Source organism: Oncorhynchus clarkii, chromosome 31 (assembly GCF_045791955.1).
Source record: "Oncorhynchus clarkii lewisi isolate Uvic-CL-2024 chromosome 31, UVic_Ocla_1.0, whole genome shotgun sequence".
NCBI lineage: Eukaryota > Metazoa > Chordata > Actinopteri > Salmoniformes > Salmonidae > Oncorhynchus > Oncorhynchus clarkii.
The window spans coordinates 32,432,541-32,449,291 of NC_092177.1; the positions used below are offsets into that span (position 1 = coordinate 32,432,541).

The 16,751-nt window shown below is 41.0% G+C and overlaps 2 protein-coding genes across 6 annotated transcripts in view; one reads left to right on the plus strand and one right to left on the minus strand.

Moving 5' to 3' along the window:
* LOC139390554 (large neutral amino acids transporter small subunit 3-like) overlaps window positions 1-11,181 on the plus strand; it is a 40,450-nt gene extending 29,269 nt beyond the window's left edge. For all 4 annotated transcript variants that reach the window (XM_071137753.1, XM_071137754.1, XM_071137751.1 and 1 more), the window contains 10 exons: window positions 3,231-3,323; window positions 3,494-3,627; window positions 3,844-3,959; window positions 4,060-4,206; window positions 4,360-4,395; window positions 4,469-4,586; window positions 8,589-8,718; window positions 8,816-8,889; window positions 8,983-9,106; window positions 9,183-11,181. In XM_071137753.1, the coding sequence (XP_070993854.1) occupies window positions 3,231-3,323; window positions 3,494-3,627; window positions 3,844-3,959; window positions 4,060-4,206; window positions 4,360-4,395; window positions 4,469-4,586; window positions 8,589-8,718; window positions 8,816-8,889; window positions 8,983-9,106; window positions 9,183-9,368 (1,158 nt within the window). In that variant the 3' untranslated portion in view covers window positions 9,369-11,181. The remainder of the gene's footprint in view (window positions 1-3,230; window positions 3,324-3,493; window positions 3,628-3,843; window positions 3,960-4,059; window positions 4,207-4,359; window positions 4,396-4,468; window positions 4,587-8,588; window positions 8,719-8,815; window positions 8,890-8,982; window positions 9,107-9,182) is intronic.
* A 241-nt stretch (window positions 11,182-11,422) lies between these two features.
* On the minus strand, window positions 11,423-16,095 carry LOC139390555 (mediator of RNA polymerase II transcription subunit 19-A-like). 2 transcript variants are annotated; one of them, XM_071137756.1, is made up of 6 exons: window positions 15,701-16,095; window positions 15,238-15,360; window positions 14,954-15,087; window positions 14,671-14,767; window positions 14,485-14,579; window positions 11,423-11,806 (listed from the first exon to the last, which is right to left on the minus strand). In XM_071137756.1, exons 1-6 carry the CDS (start codon window positions 15,918-15,920, stop codon window positions 11,747-11,749), a joined length of 729 nt encoding a protein of 242 aa, XP_070993857.1. In that variant the 5' UTR covers window positions 15,921-16,095; the 3' UTR covers window positions 11,423-11,746. The 2 variants fall into 2 exon arrangements, with proteins under 2 accessions (XP_070993857.1, XP_070993856.1); XM_071137755.1 differs by having other exon boundaries at window positions 14,485-14,605; window positions 15,701-16,073.
* Window positions 16,096-16,751: the final 656 nt, after the last annotated feature.

Here is a 16,751-nt window from a genome sequence, read left to right on the forward strand (position 1 = left end):
CATAAAACCAGACTGGGTATCATCAATGATTTGGTCAATACCTTTAAGTATTTCTGCAAAGATGGATGCAAGTATCTTTCCATCATTGTTCATTAATGTGCTTGGTCTCCAATTTTCTAACATCATAGAATCCTTGTTTGTTTTGGGTATTACAGAAATTAGTCCCTGTGTCATAGAAACAGGCAGGACCCCAAAATCAATTGCCTCCTTAACATTAAATAGAAATTCAATAATATCCTCCTTAACATATTTATAGAATTCACTGATAACACCATCATTCCCTGGAGATTTGTTCTCTTAACTTGCTGATACATTTTTTTTATTTAATTAATATAAATAATTTCATCACAAGACTTTTGGAAGTCTTCATCTATGAATTGTGCAGTCTTTGACAGAGTCTAGAAAGGCAGATATGTCACTAGTAGGACAGGCATTACTGGTATAAAGGTTACCATAGAATTCTGAAACATTTTGAAATATCTTTGGGGTTTTCATTTTCTTTGCCATCTATATTGAGCTTATGAATAGATGTACATTCTGAATTTTTCTTTCTAAATTGTAAAAGTATTTTGTATTTTTTTCACCTTCCTCCAACCACCTCCTCCTTGATCTTACAAATGCCCCTTTTGCTCTCTCTTCATACATTGGGTCCATTTCTAGTTGTAAAGAAAAGAACTGAACCTTCTTCTTCATCAAGGTCCTCCATGGAGATTAGAGAGAAACTTGTTAAGGAAATCCTATCTTCCCTCAATCTTTTAAGTTCAGCAATTTCTCTACCTCTCTTCGTGGCTGTTTGTCTTATTTCATACTTCATTAATTCCCAATATTTCCCATAAGACTTAAATAGTTGGGCTTTCCTCCAATTGTCTTGAATAATATCTTTGGCATTCATCTTGAAATTATCATCTTCCAACAGTCTACTATTGAGTTTCCAATAACTTCTGATCCATTCATATTTAAAGATAAGAATATAACCAGTAAGAATTGATGGTTCAATTGATACCCTGACTACAGAATTATCTAATGAATTAGAAATCAACCAGAAGTCAATTCTTGACTGTCTGGACATGTCCTTGTTACTCCAAGTGAATTCCTTTTTATCAGGACATTTAGATCTCCAAATATCTACTAATCCAAGACCAAGACATAGGTTATTAAACTCAGGATTAACTATGCTGGATCTGTTAGGAGGGGGATATCTGTCAATCATCACATTAGATAAAGAATTAAAATCTCCACCTAAGATAATTTTGATGTCATGAAATACACCTATAACTCTTAATTTCTTCTTCAAATTCTTTAAATAATATCCTGTTGTTTTGTTTGTTGTTGGATGCATAAATATTCCCTAATAAAAACATTTCACTGTTGAAATTTACTGTTAAAATTAACCAACATCCAGAGTGGTGAGTCTTACTACTGATGACCTTCCCTAAAAATGCACCTCTTAAAATTGCTATACCTGCAGAGTGGTTGTTGCCATATGATAACCAGATATCGTTACCCGATTGATTTTTCCAAAAAGTAAAAGTCTGCATTAAACCGTTTGCAATACAGGAAAATAGTCTTACGCTTGAGTAAATTACAAATACCTCTGACATTAATTGAACAAAGAGATAAAGACAAACTTCAACCAACAACCTTGTTATGCTAATATAAGTTATTCCTAAGGATATGTAACTCAAAAGGATTTCCATCCCATTATTAACCTCTCCAAAAAAATACAAAAATAAATTGGTCATAAAGTTACCAAAGTATTCTTACTCCCACAAGGGGGAGACATTATCTAGACTTTACAATAAGCAGTTATTCACCTATAGTTAGTGTTTAGCTTACCAGTTCTCAGGTCAGCCTTTTCTCATTCAAGTGTTTGTGTACATTTTTATAATAAAAGGCTGCTTTTCACCTGGTAATCAGTTTTTTGGCCTGACCGTTCTGTCTGAGTTAGACTCTGGCTCTCACTCAAATGTTCTGATTTGGCCACATTTCTTTCCCATCGATGATCACTCTTGCACCGATAAAATGCAGTTTTCCCTGCCTTTCGAGCTGCAGCCACAGTTTCTCTCTTGTCACTTTGTCTGCTGAGGTCAGATCCTCTGTGAACCTCAATATTTGCTTGATGAGGAATTCACAATTCTTCGCTCGCCTCCAAAGAAGATCCCGTGTAGATCTGTTGGTGAACCGGATGATGGTTGTCCTCAGTCTCTTGTCTTGATCCTTTAGTCTACCCAAACGATGGACGATGTCTACATTTTCCTGAAGTGTGGCTTTTGATTCGGGAATGACAGCTCCACAGATGTCAACAACTCTGCATTTGATGTCCTCATCCGTCTGCTCTGGAATTCCATGGAGCCTCAGGTTCCACCTGCGCTGGTATCTCTCTGCCTCATTCACCTTTTGCTCGAGTTCAGCCACCTTCTTTTCATTTTCCTGGCAGATAACTTCCACTTTCTTCATGTCACTTTTGAGGGTTTTCACTTCTCCAAAGATAAAGACAACAGATTTTTTAATGGCCTCAATTTTCATCGTATTCTCCCTAACCATGTCCTCCAAGCCATTTGCCCTTTCATCCATCTTTGCTGTCAATAAGCATTACAATATTGTTTTGCATCTCAAGAAGTGACACACCCTCTTGGCCTCATCTTTTTCCCCTGGGGCTTGACTGGAGTGCCTGGGTCGTAAGGTCAAGGGGACTGGAGGGGCGCAAGTTGTGAGCATTGTTGTCCGTGCTCACCACATTTTCATCACCTATTGCAGTATTTCCCCCCACAGTTAGATTCTGAAGAGTACCCAAAATCATGCTCTATTTTGTGGTTAATTGTCTATCTAACGATCTCTCTATTTCTTTCATTTTGGTTCTGGTCGTGGCAGTTTCCATGTACGTTCGACAAGCTAATTTAAAAACGTTTTTTTAAAAGCTAGTTTAGTGTTGTCGCAAACTTCGTTTTAGAGGTGAATAACTTGCAGAAAGTAATCAATTACTTTGGTAAATAAACTAAACCATATTCATACGGGGTTTTATGGCCGTATAAATAATCCAATGGTTATAATTGGGTAAGGAAATCAAATAATTCCTTCAGCTACCAAAACTGACCGCTATCTTGCGCTCCATTCTCAAACAAGACTTTACTACTACTGTCTGTGCTCTCACTGTATCAGTGTGTGTTTTACTTTGGTAAAATTGTCAGTGTTTGAGACTTATCCGTAAATATATATTTTTCTCCCTCCAGCTACCCAACATGTTTGGCAGTCTGAGCTCCACCATCATGTCTCTGATGATTGGCTCCTATGCCTCCTCCGCTGTCACCTTCCCTGGAGTCAAGGTAACCATGATGGATGCACGTTTGTCAGATATGAATGCATATTTGTTAGCGTTGTTCCGTAACACTCATACAAATAGAATGCACGTTCAATGACCTTTCCACAGTAAGCCTCAAATATTTATACTCTTCTATACTAATAACACCCCATTTTCCCTTCGTCCCTCTCTAAGCTGATCTATGATGCGGGCGTGTCGTTCCGGGTGATCATGTGGGTGTGGTCGGGTCTAGCAGGCTTAGTCTTCCTCAATTGTTTTCTCAACTGGCCAGTGGAGGCCTTCCCCACGCCCGACGAGGTCGACTACAGGTCATTACAACAGTAAAACAACGTCAGATCACAAAAGAATGGCTATTACAATATTATCATAATACTTCCACAATGCTAGAACAAGACAGTAAACTTGATCAGGTTACTGTAGTACTAAGAGTGACAGTTAAATAGAAATACAACAGTTACCAATACTAACATGCAACATGAGGTAATAAACAACTTTCACCTTTGGTTTCTTTTCCTCTTTAACAGTAAGAAGTTAGCGCTGACTTATCTGTCTGGGGACCATAAGAGTGTGGGAGAGAGGTTGAGTCAGAAGAATGGAGGCCTGAACGACTCCACTGAGAAGCTCCCAGCTGACACACAGAGTGAGTCGAGAACACACACCTGAAAACACAACAGCAACTCTTGCTCACAAACACATCCCTTAGACCCATATTAACTGTCTGCCTACCCTCTCTCTCTCAGATGCCATCCCATTCCGTAGGTCGGTGTTCTCGCCCATCTTCCTGTGGAGTCTGGTTACCATGGGGATGACCCAGCTCAGGATAATTTTCTTTATGGGCGCAATGAACAAGATGCTGGAGTTCCTCGTCACTCACGGCGACCCTCACGGTGAGTAACTGACAAACCAGACCCTGCTGGCAGTCAACTGACAAACCAGACCCTGCTGGCAGTCAACTGACAAACCAACACACTGTCATGACTGGGCCATATTCCCTCCATGTAAATGTGTTCTAATCAAGTTGTCCTCCTTTCTTTCCTCAGCTTCTGGGAAGTTGATCGTCGAGGCAAAGGAGAAAGGTGAGAGATGTCTCCTGGTGAAAGTGACATGTCCTTGTCATGTGTGTCTAAATGTGTGTTCTCTCCTCTCTAGTGAGTTTCTACTCGTCCATCTTTGGCACCCTGCAGCTGCTCTGCCTGGTCACCTGTCCTCTGATTGGCTACATCATGGACTGGAGGATGAAGGAGTGTGTGGCAGAGACAGAGAAGAGGTGTGTGAGAGCGAAAGCGAAAGAGCAGCGCGAGAATGACACCATGACATTCCGGTGGCTGTCTCTATTGGGCATGTATACGTGAAGTTTTTATGAGCCTACTAGTAAAACGACACAAATTAATTACCTTTATGTGGCATGAACACAACCAGTCATGTTTTCATCTGATTGTCAAACAAATCACTTCAAAAGTAGGCTACCTGTGCATGTTCGTCCACTTCAAAATAATTGTCGCATCCAAACAGTGCATGTGCACTCGGACCGTTTGATGAACTGAAATATACATCTGTTACAAAACACCCCAAAGTGTGCTTAATGACTAGGCCTACATTAATTGATGCATTTTGCTGCCAAATGTACCTTTTTTGTAGACTGAAAAGTTGGTATACCTGAAATGGGTCTGAAACTGGCCAATTTACTAGACTAGGCAACAATGTCTATGAACTTTAACACTCATGAACATATGCAGACTCCAGATACAGCTGCTTAAGATTAAACAGCTAACACAACCATTTAGAAACGGAGCCAATTAATTGATAAAGGCATTGTAAACAGTAAAATATTGGAGATTTGTATTTTACTGCTTGCTCCTGTTGTGTCTGGACTGGCATTAAATGTGAATACTTATTTTATCAAATCAGTTCTCTAGGTTTAATTATTACGTGATTAAAACTAAACATGTAAACATTAAATCAAATCAAATTTTATTTGTCACATACACATGGTTAGCAGATGTTAATGCGAGTGTAGCGAAACCCAGATGGGTTAGGGCAGTGTGCAGTGTGGTTGAGATTGCATCGTCTGTGGACCTATTTGGGCGGTAAGCAAATTGGAGTGGGTCTAGGGTGTCAGGTAGGGTGGAGGTGATATGGTCCTTGACTAGTCTCTCAAAGCACTTCATGATGACGGAAGTGAGTGCTACGGGGCGGTAGTCGTTTAGCTCAGTTACCTTAGCTTTCTTGGGAACAGGAACAATGGTGGCCCTCTTGAAGCATGTGGGAACAGCAGACTGGTATAGGGATTGATTGAATATGTCCGTAAACACATCGGCCAGCTGGTCTGCGCATGCTCTGAGGGCGCGGCTGGGGATGCCGTCTGGGCCTGCAGCCTTGCGAGGGTTAACACGTTTAAATGTCTTACTCACCTCGGCTGCAGTGAAGGAGAGACCGCATGTTTTCGTTGCAGGCCGTGTCAGTGGCACTGTATTGTCCTCAAAGCGGGCAAAAAAGTTATTTAGTCTGCCTGGGAGCAGGACATCCTGGTCCGTGACTGGGCTGGATTTCTTCCTGTAGTCCGTGATTGACTGTAGACCCTGCCACATGCCTCTTGTGTCTGAGCCGTTGAATTGAGATTCTACTTTGTCTCTGTACTGACGCTTAGCTTGTTTGATAGCCTTGCGGAGGGAATAGCTGCACTGTTTGTATTCGGTCATGTTACCAGACACCTTGCCCTGATTAAAAGCAGTGGTTCGCGCTTTCAGTTTCACGCGAATGCTGCCATCAATCCACGGTTTCTGGTTAGGGAATGTTTTAATTGTTGCTATGGGAACGACATCTTCAACGCACGTTCTAATGAACTCGCACACCGAATCAACGTATTCGTCAATGTTGTTGTCTGACGCAATACGAAACATGTCCCAGTCCACGTGATGGAAGCAGTCTTGGAGTGTGGAGTCAGCTTGGTCGGACCAGCGTTGGAAAGACCTCAGCGTGGGAGCCTCTTGTTTTAGTTTCTGTCTGTAGGCAGGGATCAACAAAATGGAGTCGTGGTCAGCTTTTCCGAAAGGGGGGCAGGGCGGGGCCTTATATGCGTAACTAGGAAGTTGGGGTACCAAGGAAAATGTTGAGGTTTAGAGTTATCGTTTTCTGAACTACAGTCTTCTATTTAATGAAACTCTTTGGAAATCTGCACGAATCCTAGCCTAAATTATGAATCAGCGATATACAAATTGGCTTATTTATTTACTAACTAAATAATCACACAATTAAATAAAACAAACAGTAGATATTTGGGTTACTACATGATACAAAGAAAAAGTCCCTGGCGGACGAAGCCAATATGACGGCTTGATAGACAAAGGAAAGGGGTGAGGACAGAGAGCGTGATTGACAAATAGATTCACTACACACAGTTGATAATTATATTCATTGAAATGCTAATCTTTTGCACATGAACGGCAGCTCAATCGAGAATAATTGCAATGTATATATTTACGCCCATATGTTGTCTTCTCTGTTGGAATCGCCGGTCCGTCTGTTGGAAACCAGAGACCCTGATTAACTGACTTAACTTCCCCAGAAGTCACAATGTCCTTCGTGGTTGTAGTTTTCTCCGCAGCTCTGGATAGTGTCTGTTGTAATGGATACGTCAGGTGTACCATGCTCTTAGAATAGATTGCCAATATTCTCGTCCTAGATTTACGTAATTTCTAGCTGTAGACTAGTAATTTTACGTCTAGGATTTGCTCTTATTCTGTAGTGATCGATAGTCCCAGAGTTTAACCATTTCCAGCCGTGTATCCAAAACTATAGCTGTATAGTCTAATAACTCCATCCTGGCGTTCTCTGACTTTATGTACATTTTGTAGGAATTGGGTTTTATACTCTGTGGAAAAAGGGTCAATTCCATGACGCTCACGTGGGCGTGACCACTGATTTGGTTAACTTTATATGAAAACCCATATTTTCTCATTTAGGTTAACATCACATTACATCTTTTTACAAATAGTTTAATGTTTAATTACATACATGTCACAATATTTAGATGTGAACCTGACAGCTGGGAAAAGTACACTTTAAGGGAAACCGTTGTGTGTTTCCTGTCCTTCATGAGATCACCAAATGAAACACACTCTTCATAAGTGTCCACGGACCACTCCCACATTCTCAACAATATAAATATTGTTTAATTATTCATACTTTTGATGTCCAAGGGTGTCTCTGTGTTCTCACAGTTTACATTCCAACCTCCAACACTACAGAGCATTGGGGCAGCGTATTTTATGACCGCCATAAAACGGCAGACTTCCCGCTCTCCCCTTCTATGAGAGCGAGAGCACGCTGTAGAGCGGACCCACTGTAACCTGATCCTTCAGATCGTCACAGGACAGTCATGATACTCCTTTCAAAACACCGCACAAGAAAATAGTGATTCAGGATCACGGCTAGCTACCACAACTCGGCACAAAGAGCAGTGTGATGTAAAAAAAATATTTAAAAAAACGTACAAAGTAGTAACAGCAACTTAATAGGGAATTAGTGACACAACAATCAATGGCAAGCACATGAGAAATACACAAAATGATAAACATCAAGTGCATTCCTCTGAACAGGTAGCCTACACATTCAATATAATACAAATATTTATAGAAAATAATGAAGCTAATTAAAATGGTCTACCTCTTCTGGCCAGGGAGAACACCAGTACCCGCACGCACCTGAAAAACAAAGCAATGTGCGCTCTAAACAGCTGACTGACAAAAGAAAACAATGACAAATTGTTAAGGACGCATGGCAAACAAATGGTGAAAATGAGTTAGTACAAAGGAAAATCTATGCGAGTAGAAAATCTAGGCCAAAATTCAGCACTACTGAGTGGACAGCGATGCGCTCTAGCCAGCTATAGAATTGTACCATCCGAACAGCACTCAGCCTGGCCTGGATGACAAGTGCAGCCCTTTAGAAATAAATGGTTTCCACCATGACAGAGAGGGGGGTGTTAGTTTAAATTGGAAGCTTTTATTTTAATATTTAAACACCTGTAAAACATATTTACCACTGCATTTGAAACAAATAGGAGACTGGTCAAATTATCATTATTTAGAGACCCCCCCCCCTCCTCCAAGTTTGACATTTGTTGCGTTCAGGGGAGCTGAGCACCCCTGGATCCCCTGTAATCTGCACCCTGAGAGAGGAGGGGGGGTCATAATGAGAACTCTGTGGGAAAATAGAATGAGGAAAGAGGTGAGGTTGATGTCTTTTGTCCCTGGCCAACCTCACACAGACCAACAGACGGGCCGACGAGAGACAAAAAGATCCAGAAAATCACCAATGCCATGAGAGCCTTCATCTTCACCAATCTGCTACTGCTGGTGTTCGGAGTGTGTTGTCTGATAGACAACCTGCCGCTCCAGGTACACACACACTAATGATCGCTCGTTCATTCTAACATACTGTATCAGACGAATGCACAGAAATACCCAAATGTCAACATTCTCTCTCCTCCTATAGATCCTGACCTTCATCCTCCACACCATGGTCAGAGGGTTCATCCACTCCTGCTGTGGAGGCCTGTATGCTGCCGTGTAAGTTTTCAACTTCCTCATCTTCATCATGCAACTATGGTCACCATCTTTTAAATACAGAATTTGACTTAAGAAATTATTTCTCTCCCTCAGGTACCCCTCTAACCACTTTGGTACTCTGACTGGGCTGCAGTCGATGATCAGTGCTGTGGTGGCCCTGCTGCAGCAGCCCCTCTTCATCATCATGGTGGGATCCCTGCACGGAGACCCCTACTGGGTGAGTCAGTTATCCATACAAGGGGTTTTAACCCCTCACTGGTCGTCTAACTTCCCATATCTCCGTCACCCATCAGATCAACCTGGGCATGATCCTCTTCTCATTGGGTGGCTTGCTGTTGCCTGGATACCTATTCTACCATCGCAGACACCTGATCCAGGAGAAGGAGGCTCGAGAAAAGAATGGCATTGGCCAGGAGAGAGAGGGTCTCGACCACTCAGATCACAACGGCCTCAAACACCATAGCAACGGTCTAGCATAGGAAGTGGTTCTGGCGCAATGCTAAGGATTGTGGGCACTGTATAATTTTTGTCAGTGTCCATGGTTATCCACAAAATCAGCATTGTTTTCTTTTTTCATTGTTAGGATTATTGCTGTTTTTGTTGACTAAACCATATTTTTAAAATCATAATCCACACATTTGTCTCGATAAGGAGAAGTTGTGTCGTCAATATTTTATGCTGTTTAGTTTCTGGGTTCAGTTCAGAATATCCAAATGACTTGTTAAAAAGCCACAACACTTTTCACTGGTCACAAGCAGACACTCACACCTTCATATGTCCGTGTTGCTAGGCCAAAACTTCTAAGGTACTTGAAAGACCCTTCAGTGGCGTGTTAATTCTTTAGTATTACTCAATCCATGCAGACGAACACACACACAACACCAAAGAATGATTTTCAGATATGAATTGTGCAACTTCTGCTGAAAAAAGTCATTCATTGTAAATCAAATACACTGGTTGTCATATACAAAAAAAGGAATCAAAATGACATTAAGTATGAATTAACACAGTAAGGTAGTGATACATTTTACTAGGAAGCTTGGGAAAACCAAAGCAATGCACACTTCACCCAGCCACGAGTAATGCTACAATTTGTTGTACCAAATATGCCAATGCTTTTTCTATTGCAATATTTTTATCACATTAAACATGCATACAGACACACAGACTGACTGTAGAGACACTGACTACCTCTTCTTTCCCCCAACGTTCTCTCTTCAATCAAGACCCGTCTGTCTGTGTGTGGTGTGTAGATTTGACTTTTCATCGTCAGTTGAAATACGTAGATTTTCTATGCATAGATTGATAATTCAAGAAGTGGAGTTAATCGGTCATTCTCCACTGAACATACAATTCAGATGTTTTTTTATAGGAAAACATGAACTTGACACTTGACCCCCCCAAAAGCATAGACTTTAAGGTTTTAAAAGTAGACACGTAGAATGGTAGTGTCCACTGTCATACTTTTACAGCTTTGTGCACAGGAATGAACTTGTGTGTGTAAATAAATGTATTTAAGTGTCTTTTTGTACCTTTTAGCTGCATGTGTGTTAAAAAAGGGAAGTTGTGTGTTAGCAGATGTATTCATTGTAGTGCCATGAATATAACTGCGTCTGATGAAGATTGTGTTTTTGCTGTGTACTCTACCCGGTTACAGAGCTCATGTATATTGTAGGGCCAGGAATTTTTCATATCCACATATCCTGACCAGGGAAAACTCTATGCCCTACGTAAACACAAAGCTCTGGCCTACAGAGACTGTTTTTGTAAATATAACTTTCTCTTATGCAAATGCTTCTGGTGTAATTCTTCACAACACTATTTGCTGAGAAGACAATGTTCTCAATATAAATAGTCTGATGCATTCATATTATGCAGTTTCTATTATGCAACTGTTAATGTGAATCATTAGTATATAGTGGGGAAGGGGGATTGAAAGTGTTATTTTTGTATTAATTCAGTGCCTTGCCTGACCTCAGTGCATAGAATTGAATGTAAATCAACAGGAAAAGACAGTACCAAACTTCACCTAGGAAACCAAATCCATGTTGGGAGCCTTTCTAGTCATATCTATGGGCTGCTAAGCCATATTTTAATATGTACAGCACCTTTCCTCAGGCGCATGTAGCTTTGCCAAAATGATGATGTATTGTATCTAATCCCCTCCCCATCATGCTCCTGTTTATATCTTTTGTGTGTCAGAAGTGAAATGCATCCTTTTGTTTCTGCCATGTCTCATTTGGGGACTAAAACCAGCTTTAAGTCTTATCAAATAAACAAATATGTAAGAAACTGTCCTGTGACTGTGTTTTGATATCCCTGACTATCTTCCAAGTTAGTACTATATTCATTATATTCATATTAGAAATGAAAATGTTGAATGGATGTTTTCAGATTGTAAACACGCCGGTGCATATTCCTGACTTCGCTAGTTCCCCTTTACCTGGAAGAGTCCTGTGCCCAAGACTGAAACATATCACTAAAGGCAACCCGTGAGGCGTCAGGGAGAAAACCATGCCACAGACAAAGAGGATCAAGGCAGCATGGACAAAAACAGTTTATTGGAATATGTGGTCAGAAAATATCACAACCAAATGAAAAGGGGGAACATAACATACACTCATTCAGAATATCAGTGGCCTTCCGTCTCTCATCCTCGAACAATATTACACTGCTGACATCCAATCTACCACACACACATACATAAGACTGTCTTTCCCCTCCCTGTCACACAAGCATAATCTCTCGTTATCTAAATACATACTCTCCTAAACATTTCCTGATTCTTCTAAACACACTCGTACAAGCTTCTCAAACACACACACACACACACACACACTTGTTGTCTCTGTCTGGTCTATCGGAGGCTGTTGGGCTGAGAGCCAGCCAGGCCAGGGTGGTCCGGACTGTGGCGGTTCTGTAAGGACAGACAGAAACACTATAGAAAAAGTGCCGATCCATAACCATCGGCTTCATCTCCAATAACCTCCCTCTGAACTCGTATTGTGTACCACTGTTTATGTTCCCCCTGTATGCGCTTGTTTGATGCAATATGGAGATTTCAGCCATTTTTCTGCAGATTTCAGTCCATTATGATTGGGACAGTAAGTTTTCCCGATATGCGCAACACACGTTGACCACACAAATGTTGATGTATAGCCAGCAATATGTTAAGTTAGCTAACTCAAAAGGTAGACAGCTAGCGTTTAGTCTCTCAAATTTGGGGAATTTGCTAACACTGCATGTTTTCTGATTTAGACCTTGTGATTCCCTAAGATCAAATGATGATAAATATGCTATTATTTAGTCAACTGTTTGCGCGAGAGGCTGTTGGTCGACCAAAATGTATTTAGCCCAAAATGTATTTAGCCGAGCAGTAGCAAAAAAATCTAATTAAAATACAAATCATGGTGTACAAGTCTGATTGGCTCCTGTCTGAGTGGACTAATCCATTGTGGAGGCCATGGGGATGGCACAGTCAATCAGTCTAAGACGTGCTACTGAAATTGTATATGGTTATATTAAGTAGGAACAATGGTGCAACACCAATAAAAATATTATTTTATAACAGATTGGATAGCGGTTGCTGTCCACGGTTCTGAAACCTTCGTGCGCTGCTGTTGAATTGGTGCCTTTTCTGAGACCATGTTGCTATGTGTATAATAGCAAAGTTAATCAGCATATTGGTGTTGAGAACAATGCAGCAGAGGCAACAATGGAATGAGATAAGAAAAAAAGCCCTTGCCTTTACTGTCTAAGAAAAGTGAAGAGAAGAAACCAACTTAATTAGGTCTATAATCAATAGTCTAACTGTTAAATGTGCCTGCCTTTATAAATAATCCAGTGTCCGTTTTTAAATCATTGCTATGCTGTAATAAGCTTTTTTTCGTTAGACCAGCATCTCTGGTATTAAATATAATGTATTTAGTGCTGTTTAAACTGTTCCAAATTGTCCTTTTTTAAATAATAATAATAATAACCACGCTCCTTTTTTCTTTATCTCCTTATGTTATTACTATTATTATAATCATAATTATAATAATAAGTAATGTCATTATCATTAGTAGGCTTATTATAAACTGGGTGGTTTGAGCCCTGATTGGCTGACAGCCATGTTATATCAGACCGTATACCACGGGTATGACAAAATATGTATTTTTACTGCTCTAATTATGTTGTTAACCAGTTCATAATAGCAATAAGGCACCTTGGGGGTTTGTGGTATATGGCCAATATACCATGGCTAAGGATTGTATCCAGACACTCTGCGTTGTGTCTAAGAACAGCCCTTAGCCATGGTATATTGGCCATATACCACACCTCCTTGTGCCTTATTGCTTAAGTATATCAGCCTTGTATAACCACCATCAAGCTGTAGGCCTAAGAGCGCATCCTGTTTAGTCTTAATACCGTAACTTACATAGTTAGGCCTATATTTCAATACTTATACAGGCTACTGTCTCAATTTATTCATTCATGTCATCACACAGCATACGAGTCATTCATGATGTGAAATGCAAGCAAACATTTTTTTGTTTTTAAATAAAATAAAGCGACCATTGAACAATTAGTGTAAACAATAAATAGGCCTAAACCTTTCCATTTTGGAAATTGCATTCACAAATGAATGTTACTGTATTTAGTATTTTCTGTAATAAAGGCTTTACAATTTTTTTAAATTAGTTACAGACTCTTTGGTACGCTTATACATTTATTTAGTGTTGTTTACACTGTTCTAAATGGTCAGAAAAATGATATTGTAATCTAACAGCACCTGTTTGGCCCACACAGGCCTAATATGCACGCAGTGCTTGCGCCATACCTTATTTTTCTTGATCTCCAGTATTTTCCACATCTAGTCATATTTATTCCACACATCTGTCTTCCCCTTTACCTCCTGCACAAACAGTAAACATTCCCCCGTTTCGAGTTTGTCATGTCCTCTGCATCCATTTTGCTGTCACATGTGTTGCGGCGTTCAGAGTTCGTCATTACCAATTTATTGAGGTGATTATGATGTGCAATAGGTCAGGCCCTATTGGACACATGCATGCGAAGCATAGATATGTCACGTAAAGAGAGCAAGGATTGAGAGAATGTTTATCCTAAACAACTGAGGGATTTCGGGGCACATAACTCTTCAGTCAGAAGTGACTAATTATGTTGCATCTTCAGCAACACAGACAGCGCTATACACACAGTTGATGTTCTGTGGTGGTCACTGCAGCAGGGAGACACACAACGGGTGCTAGTCACTCGCTGTCTCTAGTCATTTGTGTGTCTTAATTATTTCATCATACAGTTTGCTTAAAACATCAGACAAGCTCAGTGCAAATAGTTGATTTAATTAAAATACATAGGTTGTGTCAATATATGGAAAAATACATGTTTTAAAACCGGTCGAAAGAACACACAAGTCTTGGTCAACAAATGTTTTTTTTGGGGGGAAAGCCCTAGTTCACTCCCACATTTGAGTCGTTGTTATTCCAGGCGTATATGAGCAATTAGCCCGGGGACAAGGTTGCAGGCTTATAGGCCTCCTATATACCAACTTCGGTGCAAGAGATGGAGAAAGGGTCAGGGCAGCAGTCTTACCTTCTTCTTTTTCTTGTCTTTCTTTTTCTTCTTGCGGTCAGGGTCGTCATCTCTTTTCTTCTTCTTCTTCTTGGGGTCAGAGTCTGAGGGTGTCTCTGTGAAGACAGAAGGGTTTCAAAGGCTGAAGGGATGGTTGGTTGTGTGTGTGCGTGTGTGTGTGTGTGTGTGTGTGTGTACATGCGTTACCTTGAGGTATGGGATCCTGTGGTCGGTTGTGTTTGTGCTTATGCTTGCTCTTCTTCTTTGGAGGCTGGATGTGCATCAGCCGGTACTGCTCCGGTAGCTGGAACACAAACACACAGAGTAGATAACGTCTTAACATCGTCGTTAACAGTACAGAAATGATATGGAGGCCTAGTGTTGGATGAATAAAGTATCCTAAAAATTGGAGTATTGTGGTCAAAGGAAGGTGTGTGTGTGTGTGTGTGTGTGTGTGTGTGTGTGTGTGTGTGTGTGTGTCTCTCTCTACCGGTCCGGTGTGCAGTCTGAAGCCGGTGAGGCTGGCTCCGGTCAGAGGGCTGAAGGAGTTGCCACACACTGGAGGCTTCTCTATCAGAGAGCGCAACGAACTGCCATCCTGGGTACCAGGCCAGTCTATCATACCTACAGACACAGGAAAGAGGGAAAACAGACAATTTATTACAGAGAAAAGAGAGATGGGGGAAGAGGCAAGTGAGGTGGGATACTCAGCGGGATGGGTCCACAGAAATCACTTACAGACAGACATAGTAAAAGTGACGAATGGTAGTTCACCTGGTAACTCTGGCAGGAAGTTGCTGAGCTTTTCCTTGACTTTCTTGCCACAGAACTTGTTGTAAGCGTGTTCCAGGTTGTAATGGGTGATGAGGTTGGTGTTGCCCGTAAGCTCATTGCCCACTGTGAGGCACATTTTTAAAATACACGGTCAATGCAGTAACAAGATCCAGAGTTTGTCCACACGGACGTCAATGTCCCACACTACTAGGGTCCAGACTCCAGAGGGAGTAACTTGTGATGGCTAATATAGGAAGTGCACTTAGAAATTGATATAGCAATATAACATACACACAAAACACGCTGGGCTCTTAGCCAACAGCCAGCTAGCTCAGAAAGGCTAACGTTAGTTAATGTTATTATTAGAAAATAACCTAAGGGGCTAGCAAAAAATACTTCAAATCCTCCACTCGGGTACGAATAAACATATTACGTAGTGCCCACACTGAAATGTTAACTGTACCTGGTAGTTCTCGCAGTAAATAAAAAGGTTCGTTCATGGCTCCCGGTTTCCGTAGAGCAGGCCCCTCATCCCCGAGCTGAGGTGGCATCTGGGCCGCCATCGGGACTTGGTTAGGCGGCAGAGGGGGTGGTGGATTTCCCGGTCCAAATCCCAGAGACGATGATCGGGGAGGTCCCTGAGCATCATTTTGCCCATACAGAGTTGAAAACATTTCCGTCATATCTATTGCGAGTAATACATTTAAATAACTAATAAATCGATGTCTTCCTAAAGCGATACGGTTAGTTTTGTACACATGTGACTACAGACGAGAATCTGACAACATCGCTTGACTAGTCTCTACTCCTTTGTGGTATAGTTGCATACTGTCATTGCATATTTTCCATTGGAGAAGTACCGTAATACCAGGAATATATTGGCCGACAAAATGTGTAATGACGATGGCCTTACTCCCCACTACAAAAGTGTGCGTTTCTAAAGTTCATATTGTAACGACCCTTGGTTTATAACCGCGGAAATCGACCTTGCCGCATGAGCATGTTTTTGCGGCACAGTCGATAGCGCGCCGGACCTCGGGCTAGAAGGTCGAGGGTTCGAGACCTGCTCCCTGCCTGCCTGTTTCGTTACAATATAGTACACTTGATTAAGCACTCTAGCTACTAAATGAAGGCAAATGTGTTTTTTTATTTTTTATTGGGTGTTTATTTAATGACAAAAACAGAGCACATAATAAAACAGAACTGGTATACTAAGTACAAAAATGTAGCATGTCAAGGAAGACACATTTCAGTTGAAGGTATTCAGTTGTACAACAAACTAGGTGTCCCCCTTTCCAATCTGCTTTAGTACAGGGCTGTACTCAGGGTCATCAAATGTCGCAGGTGGGCAGAGGGAGGAAGAGAGCGTATGGAACTCGCTAACAAGATGCCCCAAAATGCAGGAATTTACAAAAACAAACAAGGGAAAAAAATCCTTAAAATATGTTCCTACAGTAGGCCGATGCTAGTCTCTATGGACGCAGACTAATGAAAATATTTGTGCGCTACAATCA